Source organism: Athene cunicularia (genome assembly GCF_003259725.1).
Source record: "Athene cunicularia isolate RWA chromosome 3 unlocalized genomic scaffold, athCun1 chr3_part1, whole genome shotgun sequence".
NCBI classification, from domain to species: domain Eukaryota; kingdom Metazoa; phylum Chordata; class Aves; order Strigiformes; family Strigidae; genus Athene; species Athene cunicularia.
In genome coordinates this window covers 68,119,445-68,139,739 of record NW_020799097.1, presented here as the reverse complement: position 1 = coordinate 68,139,739, position 20,295 = coordinate 68,119,445, and the positions used below count along the sequence as shown (strand labels likewise).

The 20,295-nt window shown below is 37.8% G+C and overlaps 1 protein-coding gene across 1 annotated transcript in view; it reads right to left on the bottom strand.

Moving 5' to 3' along the window:
* Positions 1 to 510: 510 nt before the first annotated feature.
* Positions 511 to 20,295, bottom strand: part of NOX3 (NADPH oxidase 3) — a 40,379-nt gene continuing 20,594 nt past the window's right edge. The window contains exons 8-13 of the mRNA XM_026845479.1: positions 18,567 to 18,659; positions 17,188 to 17,441; positions 13,424 to 13,586; positions 6,029 to 6,175; positions 2,761 to 2,885; positions 511 to 637 (exon numbers count right to left, since the gene is read on the bottom strand). Coding sequence (XP_026701280.1) covers positions 511 to 637; positions 2,761 to 2,885; positions 6,029 to 6,175; positions 13,424 to 13,586; positions 17,188 to 17,441; positions 18,567 to 18,659 — 909 coding nt within the window. The remainder of the gene's footprint in view (positions 638 to 2,760; positions 2,886 to 6,028; positions 6,176 to 13,423; positions 13,587 to 17,187; positions 17,442 to 18,566; positions 18,660 to 20,295) is intronic.

Genomic DNA, 20,295 nt, shown 5'->3' with positions numbered 1-20,295 from the left:
GGACGATGTGTGTGTATATAAACAGTATTGCTATGGCACAAAAGGTGATGTGGATCTATTTGCAGTGGGAGGCTATAAGAAGTGCAAAATCAGAACACCAGGAAGGAAAATGCTTTGAATGTCTGGGCACAATTTAAACAGGAAGAATGTGAGTATAGCCTGCAGTAGTAGTTTGATCATACACAACAGTGAGATACAGTTCTAAATGTCCATTTTACTCATGAATTTTTATTCAAAGGTTGTGCTTGTTTTCACACAGATGTAGAAGGATTCGCAGCATCATTAAGTAAGCAATGGAGAATCATCACTTCGGTTGTCTGAAGGAAAGGCTAGGGATGGGGTCCAAATATTTAGTTGGTATGGGATGGCATTTTTCTTCTGCAGTCAATGCACCTACTTCAATTTACTCCTCCTAATATCTGTCCTGAATGCTGCAGAATGAGTAGAGGACAGGAGAAAGAGAAGAAAAAATACACTATTTGGTAATACCAATTATATACTTAAGAAGTCTTAGAAACTTTCTTTGTTATAGTGAAATTGAACTCCTCTTGGATCAACTGATGAATATGAGTTGCATGTCTTTTGAAGGGTCTTAGAGAGAGTCTTGGGTCCACAGAAGAATACTCCAATACTGTTGCTGTAATTACAATAACAACAAAAACATAAGAGTCGCGGATAAACTGTACCTTTTGGCTGTCTCCAGATTTGCATCTTTTGACATGACTTTTTGAGAAATACATTTGAAAACATCTGTGTTACTGTCACAAAGTATTAAAGTATAATTATTTTATTATTTTAATGTTTATTATATCTTACTGCATTATTTATTTGAATTGCTGTATTAGAGGTCACAAACTACTTTAAATGGTAGTTCTTTGGGTTTGATCTTCATAGCTTTTTTTAATCAGAGAAGCAAACACATTGCTTGTGCTGAAAATTTTTAATTATTTTTCTCCATCTGAGTTGATTTTTTTTTTTTTTCCTAAAAAAGACCAAAAATTCTCAGTTATTTCTGAGTTTTCTTCTTTTCTGCCTATGGACAATATTTAAATGGCTGATTTAAGAACAACATTTTTAAATAGGTAGTACTTATAAAATAAGAACATGGCCAATTTTGTTCGTAAGTGCACAAGTCTTAAAAGGGTTTAAAGGGTTTGCTTCTAAGTACATGGCACATATTGCTTTAAAACATATATGTACACACAGATAAACACACGTGCTGTGCTACTGAGGAAAGCTCAATCTACATAAATGCAATGCAAGTGACAGGTGACAGCATGAGTTTCAAAAAGTTTGCTTCTGCAAAGGATGGACTGTAGATATGATTTTGGTGCCCAAGCCACAGTCCCCAGAAGCAGTGCCCATATTGCTCTGGTGCTCTATTGCACTAGGTTTAACATGCATCAGTATATTCCTGTTAATCCACTAAAAGGCACTGTTGCAGCTAAGGGAAACTCTGTGGACCTAGGTGCAGGGACCCAAAATGTAGTCAGTGCATAAAAGCCTATTGTTACATCACACAATAGAAATGCTTCAGTTTCTTTGCCTCTTGAACTTTCTGTAACTCAGAGCAAGAATATGTTGGGTTTTTTGGTTTTTTTTTTTTTTTTCTCTCATAAGAAATCCTTAATTCATTCAAGGTTTTTTTTTAAAAGGTTCAACATTAACCATAACCATGGGCATCTAGGTTCAGAAGCAATACAGCTTTTTCTGTCACTTTAGCTGCCCTTTTAAGGAACTAGCACAAGATCCAGTACAGAAAGTTAATGCCCATCTGCCTCACTGAGCATCATATTTTTTCTCAGTTGTACTCAAGAAAAGTAACAAAAAGTTATGCTTTACCTATAACTTTAAAAGCTCTGTTTATGCAGTAGAATCCCTATAAAAGGCTTTTCAAAAATTGTATTTTCTACTCTTGGCCTTTTTTCTATTTTTAATCTTTCATATTTCCTGATTGTATTTATTTTGACCTCCATCAAGTGGTTTCTCTATTACTGTTATTTTTGCAATTTTATGGTATTCTTGTAGCTTACTGTATTCTCTTTGATCTCCTCCCTTTCAGCTTTTTCTTGGGTCTTTTTCATCTTTTAATAAAAAGTTTTCATCTTTTTCTTTTTGTATCTCTGTCTCCCAAGTGCAAGCCTTTATTTTGCATTAGCAGGTAAATGTTTGGAAATCATAAAGAGTCACAAAGATTCTGGAATTTTCTACTACTGAACACAAAATATTTCAAATTCTTGCTTCAAAGGCTTTCAGGAACAAAGAAGCTTTTCTCAGACCACTAGCGAATCCAGCAAGTTCAAATGAACTGTCTTTGCCAGCAGAGATGAACTAATAACAGAACAGCATAGTCTTGCAAGAGTAGCCAAATATGTTAAGGGAACAAGCATATCCTTGACATCATAAGAAAAAAATCACAGTTTATCTCTTTAATAACCATCTTCAAGGGAAATTAATGCTACTTTGTCCTTTGTGCAGAACAGTAATTGGATTGTGTGTTTCAATTATATCTGGACAAAGGCCAGGATATTGAAATACTTCTAAATATTAGATTTTCTTGTTCAAAAATTAGATTTTATTGGCATTCTCTTTCCGAGATTTCTTCATTAAAAGCTTCATTAAGCATAAATCTTCTTTCCACACAGAAAAAAAACCTAAATTATTTTAAAAGGGTCATTTAGAAAGGTTTGCCTCCTCTTCTGCCTCTGTTTATGGTGAGAGAAGAGTTACCTAACAAGGTTAGAAGCCAACCTGCCTTACCTAGGATGTTTTTTGGCTAGTTGCTTGAACTCATTGTCCCAGTTTGGCCTTCCATAGCAGGTCTTCTGTCTCAAACCGGTAATTACATCCATCTTGTCATCATAATGTAGGGCTATGTGAGTAGCCTAAAGGCAAATTTATAAGATAATAAATTTAGAGTACACAACATACACTCCAAGTAGGAGGAGAAAGCTGCTTTGCTGTGAAACACGGAACTATTAATGAGGGACGGGAAACTGTAATTATCAAATGGGAGGAGAGGAGAGGAGAGGAGAGGAATATTACTAGAATTGTAATTTGGCACTTCCAAAAATGCCCAGTACCTCAGATAAGTTCAGTTTCTTCAGATGTAATGTTTGAAAATGGTTGGGAATAAATAACAGTCTTTACTGGCCTGGGCTTAAGTGCCTCAGTCACTTTTACAGGCAGGTCTTGGATTCCTAAACCTCTCTGCAGCCATTAAATATCTCACCCTACACTTCCTTCTTGCAGATCCTGAAGTGACAGTCACCATTTTAAGACTGCATTGGAGTTTAGGAAGGGGAGCAAAGTGTACTGTAACAGAGTTTGACAATAAATATTAGCAATTACATGCACCTTAAGCAAGTCCAGAGCATTCTACTGCTGATGGAAAAGACAGCGGATGTACCAGCTCAGCAGGGGTAAAACTGAGTGTTTTGACTCTTCTGCTCAGGTGGAGGCAGGTGCAGAAAGTGGATCAGCGCAGGTGAAGCACTGAACTAAGTGAGCTGCACAGCTCTCAGTGCCAAGAAAACAAATCCTGATTTCCTGATTTTCGTGGGCATTTACTGTCTCTCAGCTCCTATACTACACCCATTACCATGCTGAGTACTTCCCAGATGCATTTAAAAACAAAACCACCATCTCTCTTAATTGTGCTGTTATTGTGTAGGAGTAATATGCTTGTTTTCACTACAGACTATCATCGTTACTATCACTGTCAAGAAATTACCAGAGGAAAGCTAAGTTTAAAAATGGGCTTTGCATTTAGTTCAAGCCCTAGCATGAACTAGGCATCATTATCATCTCTTGCAGAAGGGGTCGCTGAAAATTAGATCCATTTTCTGGAATATTGTATATTTCTAGTGATAATGAGTCTTCCATGTTGCTTAACAACTCAGTTATTCTGGTCAATCACAGTTGTCACAAGAGGTCATGTTTCTTAAGGGTTCTTCTTGTTACTTTGGGGCCAATGTTGTGGAAGACTTGAAATAGTCTAAGAAAGAATAAGGTGTTTGGTAGGACTGGGAGGTGGAGAGCTGCAGGATTTTTTAATTGTTTATAGAAAAAATGTGCTACTGAGCAGATGGGTAATTTCTGTTAACATTAAGTGGAACGTTTCAAGGATTTTTGGTGTTAGCCCTTGCTATAGCTCACAGCATTAAGTTGCCTGGAATGTCAGGGGCATTGCAACAAGCAATTGGCTGAAACATGATTTCTTGTCCAAGCAGAGGCAGACATATGCCATATCTGACCATTTGTTGCCAATATGGAATCTACAAAGAGTTTGAAGCATTGAACAAACATTATGTCTGAGGAGTAAACACCTGCCAGTAGTGGAGGGTGCACAAAAAGGTGTAAATTGCTCATCCTACTTGGATTCATCTTCACCCAACTACTGGTCATCTGTATGGTCAGACAGGGAGAGAATGGGGAGAATGTAGGTTTTGCTAAAAGGGAGAAGTAAAGCATCATCCAAATATTACTGGTGCTGAAGCTCAGATTTTGAGGAATAATGAACTGGAATTTGCTAAAGATAAGTAAGACCTATAAGATGAGGGAGCTTTGTGGATGTTTGAAGAAAGTGGAGTTGTGACCTAGAACAGTTCACTGGGCTTGGTCAGAGTAGAAGCAGCCACTGAAGGGCACTCCTCTTCCCCCACAGCCCTTTAGAGGTGGGATGCTGGGGGAGTCTGCGAACAAGAGCAGTACCAGTGTAAGCAGGGAGGCAGCACAGCTTCAGGGATGCTCCTAAATCAACTAACCAGCAACACAGGATAACAAGGCAGTGCTGACAGGAGGCTGGGATGATGGGACTTGAAGAGAAGAAGGAAGCACTTCAGAAAAGTGCAGGACATACAAGTGAAGAGAGTCAGACATCCCAGCAAGAGTATTTGTCTCCCTGCCTGATTTCTGGCCTGATGTTTGCCCAAGAGGGAAGTGGGATGATGACAGCTGAGAGATGAGGGCAACTTTGTCTTTTGTTAGGTTTCTCAACAGCTTCTTTCAAAGCAGGTTTTAGGTAATACCCTGTGATACTGCTAATGCAGAGTGGTAGTTTCTATGACTCCCTTTTACTTCACAATAGGAGTGGATTTTTCTGAACACAACTTTATGCACGTACCTCATTACTTGACAGAAGCCCTAAGGAAAGCAGAAAGAAACAATTTTTTTTTTTAATTTTTTTTTTTTTTTTGTGGCAGCAGAGGCAGGAAAGGAAAAGCTCTATGAAATCTATTTTTTTAATCTCTACTAGACAGTCCTTCATTCTACACAGACAGCAGGAAATAAAATAGTAGAGCAAAGACTTTCCTCTGAGAGCTTTTCTGGCAGGTGCCTAAGTCTGATCACAGTGTGATCTGAGTGATCTATTAAGAAAAAAAAAAAAAAGAGAGAAAAAATAAACTAATTTGGGTATAGGTAAAGACTAAAGAATTTGAATAAAATCCACCCAGTGTAAGGAGTGCCTCAAGGTGGGATGATCCAAAGAATTATGAGATGGCAAATTTAAGGTCAATCACAGAAAATGCCTTTTCAAACAACATGAATCAGACCATAGAATTTGTTGCCAAAATGTTCTGAGTGCAGCAGGTTTCAAAAGTGCACTGGACATATATGTGAACAACAGAAATGATAGTAAATAATAAGAGTAAACAAACCCAACACTTTTTATACAACTCTCCATGTTTCAGTACAAAAATGCCAGAATCTATTTAAAGACAATTCCAAAGACATGGACAAAATGTCCCTTCACAAGTTCCTGAAAGGCTCTCTGCACTTTTCTGTGAGACATCTGGTAATCAGCGCTGCCCAAGACAAGATATAGGACTGGAAGGATCACTGGCTTGATTTCTCCATTTCTGTTTTCCTAAATGTGAGATGGAAACAGACGGCTTGGTGTCTTTATATTTACAGCTCTTTGTCTCTCTGCTTCATCCATCATTTATTCAGCTGTTCCTGTTCCATATGTTACCATACTGGAAAAGCAAGGTACATTAACTCAGACTCGTAACAGTTTAATTATTACCTGACTTTCATCCCAGCCAGTAAGAAATATATGATAACTTAGAAAATCATTTTTCCCCTTTTCAGCCATTTTTGTTTCCAAGTGGAACAGAAGATCAGCAAACCACTCAAATGCTGATGGGTCTCGACAAATCCAGTAAAAATAAACCTGTCAGATAAAAGTAAAGAGATTTAACAAGAAGCAAACCATCAATAAAACTTCCTAATGATTGGTTCAACTCATTAACCGCATAGTGTGTGACTCTTCTCCACTGTAACTTTAAACATAATTACACATTTGATGATGTAGTTTCTATCTTTTAAAAATTTCATTTTCATCTTAAAGATTCAGTGAAGATAGGCAATGTACAAGTTTCCCATAGCTCCCTGCCAGTGCATCTCAGCTTTGACTTATAATACCTAGCCCTGCATTTCATGCAAATAACTTGATTATTCCTTGAAATTTTCGATTTATTTTCAGTTATGTTTAAAATGGGATTTTGATTTCATTCAACAATAAAGCAAGGGATTCCTGTTTCTCAAGACTTTATGCCATAGGTTAACAGCTGATCTGGTTGAAAGATACAAGTATGTTCTTCAAGTCAGATACCCTGTATAAAACAGGCTACAGAATGCCTCTACTTCTTTTTTAATGTATTTCTTGTTTAAATTGGAGCATATAATTTCTAGAGAAACATGAAACTAATTTTAAAGTTGCCAAAGGGGCAAAATGAACCACTATCCCATCATGGGTTTTCTATTGGTTGAAAACCTTCTCTCTATGAAAATTTTGCAGTTTTTCTCATCCAGATTTCTCTAGCTTCATCATCCACATGCTGGATCTTGTTTTAGTTTTCCATCAGATTAAAGAGCCTGTTATTAAAGTTTTGTTCCTTGGGTAGAATCAGAGGCTGGGATCAAGTCATCCTATAATCCTCTATATGGTAAATGGAACATTCCTGGGATCTGTCACTGAGAAGCTAATTTTCCATCCTGTAATCATTCCTATGGCTTATTTCTGTCTATTCCTTCTTTACTGCTGTCAGTCACAAACAGAACAGAGAGTCTGTTTTTAAAAAAAGGAAAAAAAAAAGCTAATTTATTAGGATCTTGGCAAAGGGTAATGCTTGCATAGGGAATAAAATCTTTCAAACAAGATGGTTAGTCACTGTCCATATGATGTTGAGAGTTTCTATTTCAAGAATCCTTGCTGTGGCATCTTTAGCTGGATCAGGCGAGACTCTCCAAACCCCTTTTTCTGCTCAGTTCTTAAAGCCAGTTGGTTCAGGGACCATTGTGACCACCCCAGCATGTGCATGATCTATTGTGATCTATTGTCTTAACTACATACAAAGCATCTTCTAGCTAATTAACTATGTATCAAAGAGTGTCCTGTGTGACCACTTCTGCACGAACAGTTTCTGCTGACTATTTGCAAATGTCTTATCCGTGTACAGATTAATCATTTTTGCAGCAGGAACTTCCTGTGGAGTCTCAGAACTGGTGAGATTGCCCTCTCAGGATCTTAAGCAACACACTGAGACATACAGTTGTCCTAGGCTGAGCAGGAGCTACCTTAGGGAGTCTTCAGGACAGTCAGAATTTCCCACGTGGAAATCTCCTCCACCAGTGCTGTGCTGTGAAGAGGATTGGGAGTACAGCGCATCCCCTGGTTTCAGCTCAGTCCCCTGTCTCGACCCAGGCCAGCTGTGTAGATGACTAGACTGGGAGTTCCTGCACCACCCAGAGGTTGAATGTCTGACATTCGCTGGGTGTCTGCCCAAGCAATACCCTGATGCCCAGCTGAACCACAATTATAAGCCAAATCTGATTGCAATTCTGATAACTTGAATTCTGTAGCACTTGCCACACAATCCGTCATTTCTTTTGAACAGAGGTCACTAGACCTCGAATGAGCATCTGTGGGCAATGTAATTTTGAGTGTAATTATTTTTATAGTGCCTCCAAAGAAATAAATCACAAGCATGGAGGAAGCCTAAAAATACACAATTTCAGATGAAAAAGGAATGGCATGGTGTACAATGTATAAGCTTATAACAAAAAGATGGTCAGAAATTGTTTTATTGTGACTGTGATTATTATTTTGTTGCAAAATCCCCTAATTTCCTCGAATCCATCTGTCTTTGTGCTCACCAGCCCCTCTGTCTTTTATTATACCTCAGTATCAAAGGTAATCTGGAAGATGTCTCCTCAAGGCAATTGTGGGAGCTCTGATGATTTGGAAATTGTAGCCCTTTTCCATAGCGTCAATGAAATATGGGTGCATATTAAACACTTCTGAAGTGAAAAATCAGAGGAGGAAACAGAATTCTGTAAAGAGATTTCCTGAAGATTTAATATAGTATGTTGCCAGACTTCTGGTAAGGTGGTGGGAGAAAAATATGGTAACACCATATTTCACTGGAGATTTGGTGAAAGAGACTACCAGTAATTTCAGATATTTCCTAGATCTGAGTGTACTGTAAGGGACCATCTGTGGTTTCTGTAAGAAATATAAATGAAGTATGATCCCAGGAAACAGAGATAAAGCATTCAGGGTTAAGCAGGGTATTTTTACAGTCCAGGAATAGGACTGTCTGCAGAACTTTAGTACCAACCATTTTGGCTGTTTGCTTTTTCCCCTTCTGTTTCAACGTTTTGCTTTAAATATAACCTCATTTCTTTACAGGGGGGTTGCTGCTGATTTACACTGGCATAAGTTATGAGGAAAAAGCGAGCCCATTGACTTTATAGCATTTAATTTTTTGACCAACAGAAGCACTATTTTAAATCACAAAAACTCGATACGATTTAAATTCTTAACCTTTATGTATTTTTTTTGTGTCTGAATTCTGAGATGCCCACTTGTTCCACATCCTCAGCGTCTCAAAAATGAACCCGCTGAGTGCTGTCAGTCTGTATCACGTCATGTCTGTTGATTTGTAGTGAGAAATTTCTTCCCCCAGCCTCTACTTGATCTTATTTCTCAGGTCTTTTCAGTAGTTCATTTCATGGATATGTATATTTAGTACACGTGTGTGGAGAGGAGGAATGTGTTTCTAGAATAATGAATTGTTCATGGGGTAGCAACTGGGAGCATGTGGGCAGCTTATTTAGGGAAGTAAGAAGAAAAGCCAGACCATGAGTTGAGATGATGTGGTCGCTGAAATGAGGGACTGGTTTCCAGAATATCAGGCTATAGAACTTGAAGGAGTGCTTTTAGCTGATTTCAGACCCGGCTGTCACAGTAACACAGTCCAACCAAATTGGGTCAAGTTGCCTCTGGCACAGTCCTCTTGAGAAAGGATGTAGCTTTCTGAAGCTGCAGACATTCCTGAAACTCATTGCTGATGTGGTTCTGCTGAAGCGATACCCATTGCACTGTCTCTAGTTTTCACATGTTAGAGGTGGAAAGCATTTGGTAATGAAGAAAGATGGCCATTATAAGAAGTATTTTTGGCTGTGATTATAATCTTGGAAAGAAAGGAGGTAGTGAAGAAGGATGGCCTACAGGTAAAAGGTCTCCATTTCTCTTAGATCAAAGAGGACTTCTAATATAATATGTTAAAATAAATTGTGTTTACAAAGAAGTCTTTCTTTCTTTACACTGACTGCCCATAGCATAGCACAACATATTACATGTATAATTAAAATACAATAAATGTACAATAAAATTAATCCTTATAAAAACTGTACAATAAAGCCAGCATCAGTGCATTTATATAATTAAACAATTATTCTGAATCCTATTTTTATTTCTTGTAAGCCTCATACTATTAACTGACAGCAATTATTTAGGACTCTTAAAAATCTGGTTTAGATTTATGTTTCATTAGTCTCCACCCACCCTACCCCCATCAACTACATTCATCAGCTTGATGGCTTGCCCAAGTAAACTGTCTTAAATTTTCCAAGTGCTCTTTTTGCAAATTGAGTTAGATGCAGTATTGCTATTAATCAGATCTGTAATGCAGGGTTTTGAGTAGTCGCTTGTTTCTGTAATACTCTGCTCCCTTGCAATGCATGCGTATTTATCATTGTTTCCTACATCCTGAATTTTGTACAACAGACAAGAGCATACTCTGATACTTCCTTTCTCTAAGAAAGAACCTACTTCATAAATGAGTTTCCATCATGTGGAAAGTCATTAATAATTATCTGTGATGACTATCCGTCTGTTTCTCCCTCCTCCCTGAAGACAGAGGTGGAGCTGCAATCTCTGGGCAAAGCCAGTTTGTCACCAAAGGGGTGTTAAAGATGGTGAAGCAGGGGATGCCCAGGGAGGCACCTTCATCCCTGACTCTTCTTGCTCCTTCTTAGACATGACTAGTCTCTGAAAAACCCTTGTACACCTGCAGCTGGACATGTCTCTGCAAAACCCCAGTCCTTCCTGCTCCTGAGTGTACCACATCACCCATGGGCTGTAGAGTACCAAAAAAGATCAGAGATCTTCCCCAGCCTAACTAATTGATCCAGTGGGCTGCTACAGGTAAGGCACAGCAATGCCTGCAGCCCAGGGTATGCAGGGCACAGGGGTTTGGCAGCCTGCATCAGGCACTGACTTAGAGCTAGGGTGGCAGCAAGCAGCCTTTCATATAAATGCAGGACAAGGCTCGAATTAATACCCCCAAATTTGAATCAGGAGTCCTAAACTGTTCTCAGTCAGAGTTCAGAAAGGTGGTTACGTTTGACAGCAACAACAGCCCAGGTTTTTAGGTCTTTGGAAGAAGATATTTTGTGGAGAAGGATGTGGGCTGGGGTAGAGCTTGAAGCAGAAGGTTACTTCAGGCAGGGACGGTCAGTCTCAAAGCAATGGAAGAAGCTGTTTTTGTCTTCCTCACAGTATGTAGCTGAACTTACTGCCACAGCTGCTCTGGTTGTTTAAGGTCTATATGGGTTCAAAAAGCAATTAGACAAATTCATGGAAGAAAAATCTACTAAGGGATATTAAACACAGAGATGCAGCTCTTGTATCAAGACATTACTGAACTGCAGGTTGCTCAAAGGCAAGAAAGTGTCCATGCTTATCACTGTTCGATTTTCTGGTCTGTATACTTTTCCCTAGACATTCATGAAAAGCCACTGTTGGAGACAGGATATTGGGCTAGATGGATCTTCAGTGACACTCAGTAGGACCTTTCTTATGTCCTTATGTAGGGTAGAAGAGGAAGTGGATATTTGCTGATATTAGCATCTGATGGATCAGTACAATTTTATCAATTTCAGCAGCAATTGATCTGAAAAATGAGACCACTAATGTGAAAAAAAAGATCATTTTATGCATAACTAAAGCCAGTAGAAACTTTCCAGCCCTGACTAGTAGTAGTGCCCTTCCTCATCACAAAAAATGATAGGGAAATGAAGGCTCTAAGGCTATTTAATTGTGAAGAATCAATTAGATAAATGTGTACTCCTTTTGATTTGCTGGGTTTTTTAAATTATACAGCTGCAGACATTATGGAAGCTATGAGTATTTATATCTCAACCGTATGTGGGCAACACTAAGAAATATTAGTTCAATAAGCGTAATGATAGCTGTACTCAAATCAAAATGAAGTTGTTAAAAAAAGAAAAACCTCTTATTTATTTCCTTAATAGACATTTCTATGGTACTCATCATGGCAGAAAGAGAGTGCTGAATACTTTGAGGAAGATTAAATTATTTGTAATTATACCACAAGTGGAAGCTTTTAACCAATGGAATAAAATTGTGGAGCTACCCTGAGATTAATCGTTCTCACTAAGATGACTGCTAAATTTTTTAAGTAATGCTGTGAACTTCCCCAGGACCTTTCATCCAGGCTTTCAAAATATTTTACAAGCACCGATGAAGTCTAGCCTCATAACACCTGTGAAAAATAAGCATCACTGTTCCCACTGCACCAATAAGGAAGCCAAGATATAGAGAAAGGACATATAGAAATCATGATACTTTTGTATTTTTGCAGGAATTCAGAAAAACTGAGTTTATAGCAAAAAAACATGGCAGAATGAACCGTGCATTTATCTTTGCAGGCAACTTACCCAATATTCTTCCTAAGCTATAGGTGAACACCCTGAGTATACTGTACTCTGAGTGCATAGTTAAATTCTTTTATTTTCCCCTTAAGATAATAATAGCAATGACAATAATAAATTTGCCTGTATACGTATAGAATATACATAATGTACATATGTAATGTGTATATACATATATAACTCTCCTTCCAGTGAATAAGATCTTTCTGGTACAGTCATAGTGTTTGCAAATACACTTCTTTTCACATCTAGCACATATTTTCGTTTTTATTTTCTTCCCTTCTCAGTGCTTTTTCTGCCTCAAAGATCCCCCCTGGCATTTTGAACCTGTCCTCAACTCCTCAGTTACTAAAATCCCAGATGCTTTTTCGTGGCAGATTGTCATTAAGATGCCAGTTTTAACTCTTTCATTTAAAAAGATCAGCCCCTTGGTTCTGCAATCAGCTCCATATGTACTGACCTTCTCAGAGATCTGTCCACTCCAATGCAGTTTCAGCATTTGTCCCTAAATGAACAGTTCCTGATTCAGCTTTTACATTGGAAAATGATCTAAAAGAAGCTGTTAGGTCCACAAACTACCATTTGCCATGGTGGATAGGGAAGAGAATGTTTAAAGCTGATTTTTTTCTCTATTACCTTTTTATCCCTCACTCGACTTCATCCGTTATGTCTTCTTCACCTATCCTCCTCTAGTGCTGCCTCACATATCCTCAGCAGAAGATGTATAACAGGTTAGCAAATCAAGAGTATGTTAACTTAATTGGTGCCATCCATGCCTTACAGACCCCAACATATTTTTTCAACAAAATAGTTAAAGTGGTTTGAGGCAGTAACATGCATCTTAATACATGCATCTCATGCAGAGCTTAAATGCCTTTTTTTATTCCTTCTATGCTGGATAATATCCTGACTTTGCAAGGTGAGAAAAGCATCTAATGGTTGCTGAATGCAGCATTCTGGACCAGGACACTAAGTCAAAGGGCCCTTACAAAACCTGCAGCTGTACAAGGAGAAAGTGCTGCCCTTCACTTCTGTCTAAGATGACCTTGCAGGATTTATTTTTGGTAGGAAAGAGGACAAATTCCTCTTCTAGATCTCTAACTACCTGTCTAGCTAAGAAAGACAGTCCACGTTTATCTCCATTTGCTATTGAAAATCTAATTCTTCACCTTTTGCTAAAACCACTGCAGCTAGGGCTACCTTCTTCCTCAGGGAGTAACAATGAATTCAGGACACCCTGCCCCACAACAGCTCCTGAGGCAGCTAGAAAGTGAGTGACTGCTTCTGAGAGCGAGTTAAAGCACTCATGTGAGTCTCTAGCTCTGAATTGCTTCTCTCAGCTGGCAAAATAGGCTCATTTGTAGAACTATTTGATGGAGCAATAAACTTTCCCACCTACCTTCTGCAGCACCAGTACTGAATTAGGGTCGCAGTATTTGTACCAAATGGATTTTAAAACAGAGGCAAATGGCGTCACGCCGATTCCTGCTGCAATGCACACACTCACTTGGTAGTGGAAGACGTCTGTGGTTGCAGATCCGTATGGTCCATCCACAGACAATCTACAGCAGCAAGACATTTAGTCAATGGTCAGCAACATATAAAATGACAGAAAGGTTAAAATATGTTGGGCTACATATTTTCAAAACTCAACTTCTGTTAAAATAAAAGAGAGAAGACATGTCTAAGCTCGCACACAAATTATCCCTACAAACACATTTAATTTTCAGTGGGTGACATTTAATAGCAAAGCAACTGTTTTTTTTCTGAAGTGAGAGAACAAGAGTACCCATGTGGGTTTGGGGCCTGGCCATCTATTTAAGCATGCAATTGCAATTTTCTGGCTTTCTGAAATGTGATTAGTCATATAATTGCATGTCCAAATTTAGCTGGGGAATTTGCATATTTGATTACAAATTACTGAAAAGCATCCTGTTTTAGAGCTTTATTTTCTGTATTGTATATATCAAAGTAAAGAGGAACAGATTATATTAATAATTTTGAAAAGTTCTCTATATGTGTTAGTGATAAAAGAGAAAGCAAGAGAGAGGGCATCGTATGCAAGTAAACTACTATTTTCTCAGCTCTTTCTGAAAAACCAATATTTCAGAAATATATTTTTGGCAATAATACTGTACTTAGTATCTGACATAAAGGCAAAATGTGTAAGGAGAAACGCTTGTTTATGTTGCTACCTCCCATAATCAATATTGCTGATGCTAAGGCATTCATTTTGGTCAAAATTAGAGATGAAAAAAATTATTAAATAATCAGGTTAATTCCTCTAGCGACATGGAATGTAAATACATACAGTACTTTGGAGTGCTCTGTCCAGTCTGTCTTTAAATAATGCAAATGCTCTGGAAGACGGCTTCACTAACACCAAATCTTCAGAAAAAAAAATAATTTTTTTACTTCTTTAAGTTTTTCTGTTGTTTTGTGCTCTTTATTGAACAAATAATTGTTGAAATTCAGCTTAAAAACTACAGAACAATACGCAGATGTAGGAAGAATTAAATGTTTTAATAGGAATCGAAAGGGGGATCACCAAGCAATGGTGCACACAAATATAGGGACATAATGTGCCTGAAAACCTATTGTTGCTTTATTAAAGTGTACCTGAAGTCCTAACAAATATTTTCCCTTTCATTTGTACTTGTCACTTGTCACATATTTCAATATTCCAAATGTTCTGCAAGTGTGATAGCAAATGAAACGGCTAGTCAAGGATAACTTTTGGAAATCTGGCTTCAGGTATAAACAAAATAATCTTTTTTAAAATATGTGTTGTTATTTAGATTACTGTCCAAGCCTGTACTCTTTGAGCACTCGAAATTTCCTCTAAAATACAGTTAATTTATAGTATGTATGTAAAGTTCCTAAGAACTGCTTTCAGGTCAGCTTTCTATGTAGTTCAATGTGGGCTTGGGAGCAATTCTCATTACTGTTAGTAGATTGAGAAAAAAATGATCTGGAAGGAATTTCAAGAGATTCTTTAATCTGTCTCTGTGCTGCAAGACAGGATCAATTATTTCTGAACCATTCCTTGCAGAGATTTGTCTTGTCAGTCTGCTCCTAAATCCTCAGTTGACAGAGATCCCATCATTGGTTTGGATGCCTTGCTCAGCCGTAGCTAGAGAGCTTAGCCAAATACAGAGACTCAGAGAAGTAGGGAGGAGAAAGTGGAGAAAGAGAAACTGAGATATACAACCCATTCATTCGATCTAGAGAGAGTGGAGGAAGATAGGAAGATAGTAAACAGAGTGACAAAAAATATTACATTGCATTTGCCAAGGGAGGAGTAGAAAATAGGGCTATAGACTGTTTCTAGCTGTGATTTGGATTCTCCATATTCTTTGTGTCCATCTACACAATTTCATTAGAAAGAAACATTATACTTTGGGCAAAGACAGGGCAAATATTTAGTTCTTGAAAACTAACATTAATGGATTCTTGTATTATTTTTAGAATTTAAACATTTGCTGTTAAGCATGACTGTGTAGTACTCCTGACTGTAAAAGAAGTTATATTTTGGGACAATGTGCTAAAATAGCAATTAAGTGAGCTAAAATCCCAAAGAGGCATAATATCGAACTTGATTATTTTCACAGGAATAGTCTATTCTGTGGTCTTATCTCTCAAATTGGCCGGAAATCACAACTAATTGTCTTTGTTACCTGTATATATGTACGTACATTTTATTTTAGTCTTCTTTTATTAATTACAATAGACATATTTTATTTTTAGAACCTTACCTTATTATTGTTACTACATGTCTTCTGCTCAGTTTCTGCTATATGTTATTTTTTAATATAGTCACCAATTTGGTGTTTATCTAGATATTGAAACCTGTGAAAAAGACTTGTTTCTGCTTTGTTGCTAGCTTAACTATTGAAATATTCTTTTTAATATATTGCATGAAAGCAACTGAATGATGGCATTAGGCACCCTAACAAGATTAAAAAGAAAAGTCTTTATATATAACAGTGTTGTTAATTTCAACTCTGCATTGTGGCCAGCAACGTTTGATAACATTTTTCTCTTTCTCATTCTTTACACTGGCTGTCAATCACTTTTTGACAATTTTTGCTCCAGTTCTGCTGAAATGACACACTTCTCATTTCAGTTGCCTTTAGCAAAGGCGAGGTTTTCAGTTCTAATTCTTATTAACTGATACAATGCAAGGACTGGACCAGACTTTCTTCTGTGTCCCCACCTTCTAGTATGCCTCTGGAGCTCAGTGGTATCTTTTTAGAGAAATGTTCCATTAATTTAATGTCCAGTTTCCATTAAATTATATAAATGTGGTGAAACAAAGACATTTTACTGTTCAATTTTACCAGAACACCCTCATCAAAAGCAGTTTTCCAGTGGGAAAATAGTCCCTTTGGTCCCAGGTCCTACACACTCCACCAGAATTGAAATGATCCTGTGCTGGGCTCTTCTTTGATGTAAAACTCCAATACGCCATGGTTTGAATGCATTATGTATAGAGCCAGATGCTTCACTGATGTAAGTCAGGATGGCTTCATCAACTTCAGCAGAGCCCTGCTGACTTGCAACAACAAAGCATCAAACTTTCGCTTGGATTAAGATGCCACAGATACAGAATTTGAACACCAATAGCCCTGATAATGTTGAGCAGGGTTTGGAAATTGCAGACAAGAGTTGAGGGACACTGCTGTAAAAAAGTAAGGTTCAGTCAGAACTTTCTGGGACCACAAAATATCTAAGTAACTGAAAGGGGAAAGCTGAAATTTTGGATGGCAGATGATGGGTGCCATCAGAACATAAGCATATAGGCACAGAGCTAGCAGATAGCTTCCAGTGTCATTTTAATTCAGTTCTTAAGCACCTGTCTGTAAAAATGGGTATCTTTAGGTGTAGATATAGATGTTAGGGATTTAGATGATAGCGACAGAGATATTGATATGGACTTTAAATCTTGGTTTAGTCATCATGTCTTCTTGGTAGCTGTTGGCCTAAGTTCATGACTGTGTTTATTTGTGGTTCTTTTAGTATAATGACATATTTATGAATCCAGAACTACAATCTAATACTGTATCATAAAGAACACACAAAAAATGAATTAAAGTTAAAATGTTAACATTTATTTTAAAATGTAGAATTAACATTTTAAAATGTATGTTTTGTTGCTCAGACCTTGGTAATGTCCACAGTTCCTTGAAAGCTTTTTCCTCTGCTCCAAAGGCCTTGAAAAGGGCTGCAGTCCAATCCCCGACGACTCGTATGTGAACACTGAAGAAGTCCTCCTCAGGAGCCGAGGTGAGGGTGAAAGGGTGCCACTCCAGCTGTGAGACAGAGGGACACTGTAGAAAGATATATTGACCAGGTCCCATTTTAAAGCCATGTTTCTTCATGTGAAGCTCAAGGACTCCAGAGGAATGTGTCACCACCTAAACAATAATAAAAAGACCTACTTTATTTTCCTCAGAAGATTAACTGTGTGTTTCCATTACATTACAGGTGATTTTGCAATCGTTTCTAGTTGAGTTCAACCACAACTTAATGCAAATTGGGATGCACAGTAATTTTTATATGTTTTGTAGATTGCGATTTAAACTGCATGTTGCAGTGCTGTTGCTGCCCAATAGCTTGAGAGCACATACAGTGTGTATTGAGGGGCAGCTTGCTTTGTGAGTGTGAGGCAGAGAAAAGGCTGTAACAATTCAATAATTTGTCAACTTTCTATCCTAGTAGACCCTATGCACAAGTATTCCTTAATAGCCTGGAATAATTTCCCAGATTTACTCTCATGTAACACAATTAACATGTGTGGGATTATTGTTGGCTTGGCAAGAAGAAAAAAGCCCACTGAGCTCAAGTCAACTCAAGTCTAAAAACTTTTGTTAAGAGGTAATCTCAGTCAAGCAGCCAGTTTTAGATGTCACACGTAGTATACTGAGATTCTCAGATCACAACCACTCTGTGAAATCAGTAGCAAGACTGATCCGACATACTTTTCCCCTCACACAAATCTGTTCTGATTGCCAGCTTGATACATGTGGACATGGCTTCTTCAATAGCAGCATTCCCCATTCATTCTGTTGTGACTTAAATAGGCCCTTAGCACACAGAGATATTTACAACCAGGATAATGAGGCTTCGACTATTTATGCTGATAAAATAACCCTTAATCTCATAGGAAGCCTCCAGATTTGAAAATAAAAACTGTGTCCTACTGCAGTTGAGGGTGTCTCTGGCATTTACTGGAGTGGAACATGGTTTCTGTTCATTAAAAAGCAAGACCCTCTGTGCATTATGGTGGTGTAAAGTCTGGTACTTGATTAATGAAATTTGGTCCCATATGGAATATTCTTATGGACTTGCTATTAGAATGGATGCAAAACCAAAAAAAAAAAAAAAAATCAACACTTGGCTGAAACCATGGTAATGATGGAAGAGCTGCTGAAGCTAGAAGTGAAAAATAAGGTCATAATGTAGAGAGGTTACCAATAAAAAATAAGAAAGTCATTGACATAATGGCTTTTTTACACAGACATGCAAGCTATGTTACATACCTTAGTAATGACCACCTCCTGTCGAAATCTCCAAAATCTAACAATTCTTTCACAGATGTACAAAACCATAGGACATAAAACCCACTTCCAAGCCTGTAGAAAGTTGCATATTAAGAAATAACATTTATCTGAATGTCTACAAAAGTGTTTTGCATTTCTGGTTTAAATCAGCAAGTAGCCTAAAATTAAATTATTTGATTTCTCTTCTGTGATTTTTGGTTCGCCTTTTTCATGAGAGTATTTCTGTTGCTACTGTAGCAGTTCTGGCTTTCTTGTGGAAGAGACATATGGGACTCCTCCACAGACACACTCCAAAAGCAGTGCTAATATCTATCTGTATTCTGGCCAAGAAGAGTCCTTTAAAATCTTTTCCTACTAAAAGGCAAAATGATTACTCTATTTAGGTGTTACATATAGATGTCATCGGACCTGAAGATATATAGATGTATGCATTTATACAATATTACCTATAGCCTTACTATTTTTTTCTCTTCAAAGTCTAAAATATTTCAGAAGGGTCAGACAAGAACAGCTTTTATTGTCAGCTGTGAGTTTTCTGATGCTGCCTGAGAAAACATTGTCCCAAATATTCAATTAGAGCAACAGGATACATTTCCATTTAATTCATTAGTCAGCTCTGTATCAATAAATGTGCTTTTTTGATCTAGGATGCTAAGTTGGTCATACTTTAAGTATTGCAAATGATTGCTGTGGTTGTACTTGCTAATCGTATGTACTGATCACTATACAATCAAAGATACTTGGCTATTCAAGTATACTAGCTGATGATTTTACTGTGTTGCACTGATAGCTAAGATAATTAGATTTAATTGAATCTTCACGGTTTTTTTTGGGTTTATTTTTTTGTTTTGTTTTTTTTTTTTTCCCTAGAAGAGACCCTGTTTTATTTTCAGTTTTGTTAATTACACAGCTCATTGTAGCAAATGGAAGACTCTACAATCATCTGGCTTTTAAAATCTCCAAAGAGGAACTTTACTTGCTGAAACATTGACTTTGCTCCACAAGCTGGGTAACAGGGGTTATAAAGTATCTTTTATGAGAACCAAGCCATAAAATTCTGTGGCTTCCTTAGAAAGTGCTAAGAGGATGGAGTGGCAATTTCCCAAGGTTAAGTCTTGAAAATTAAATTAAAAAAATGCATGATTTAATAATGGGAAGAAACCAGCATAAGCCAGAAGATTCTCAGTTAAAGCAGAAACTCAACATATCTGTTGTCCCTAAATACTACAGGTGTCTCTGCACAGTGGGTAATTTCACATCTTGAATATATTTGCATATATCAAGCCACAATAATGATGAGACCTGTTTTTCCTCCCTTCCATTTGTGCTACCTGTAAATAAAAGCACGTGACGGGAATGTTCAAGTTGCAGGCTACTCTGTGCAAGAGCTCAGCTAAGGTTTCAAATGTGCCATCGCTCCAGTGAAATGGAGCGTTCGATCCAATATATGTTTTGGCTGGGTTGGAACAACAGGCCATCCACCAGGAGGGATGGGCTGCTAGGCAGCACAGCTCCTGGTCAGCTAATCAAGGCATCAGTATTCTTGCCCGAGTGGTGTTTCCTCCTGTAATGAGAATGAACTGAGATGGGGCAGCGATGGCTCAGGAGAGGCTGTGAGGATAAAAGTCTGAATGCCTCGGGTGCAACAGAGGTGCTTCATTGTCCTCAGTAGGAGCCAGATTGGGCTCCTACCTGCTGAAATATGGAG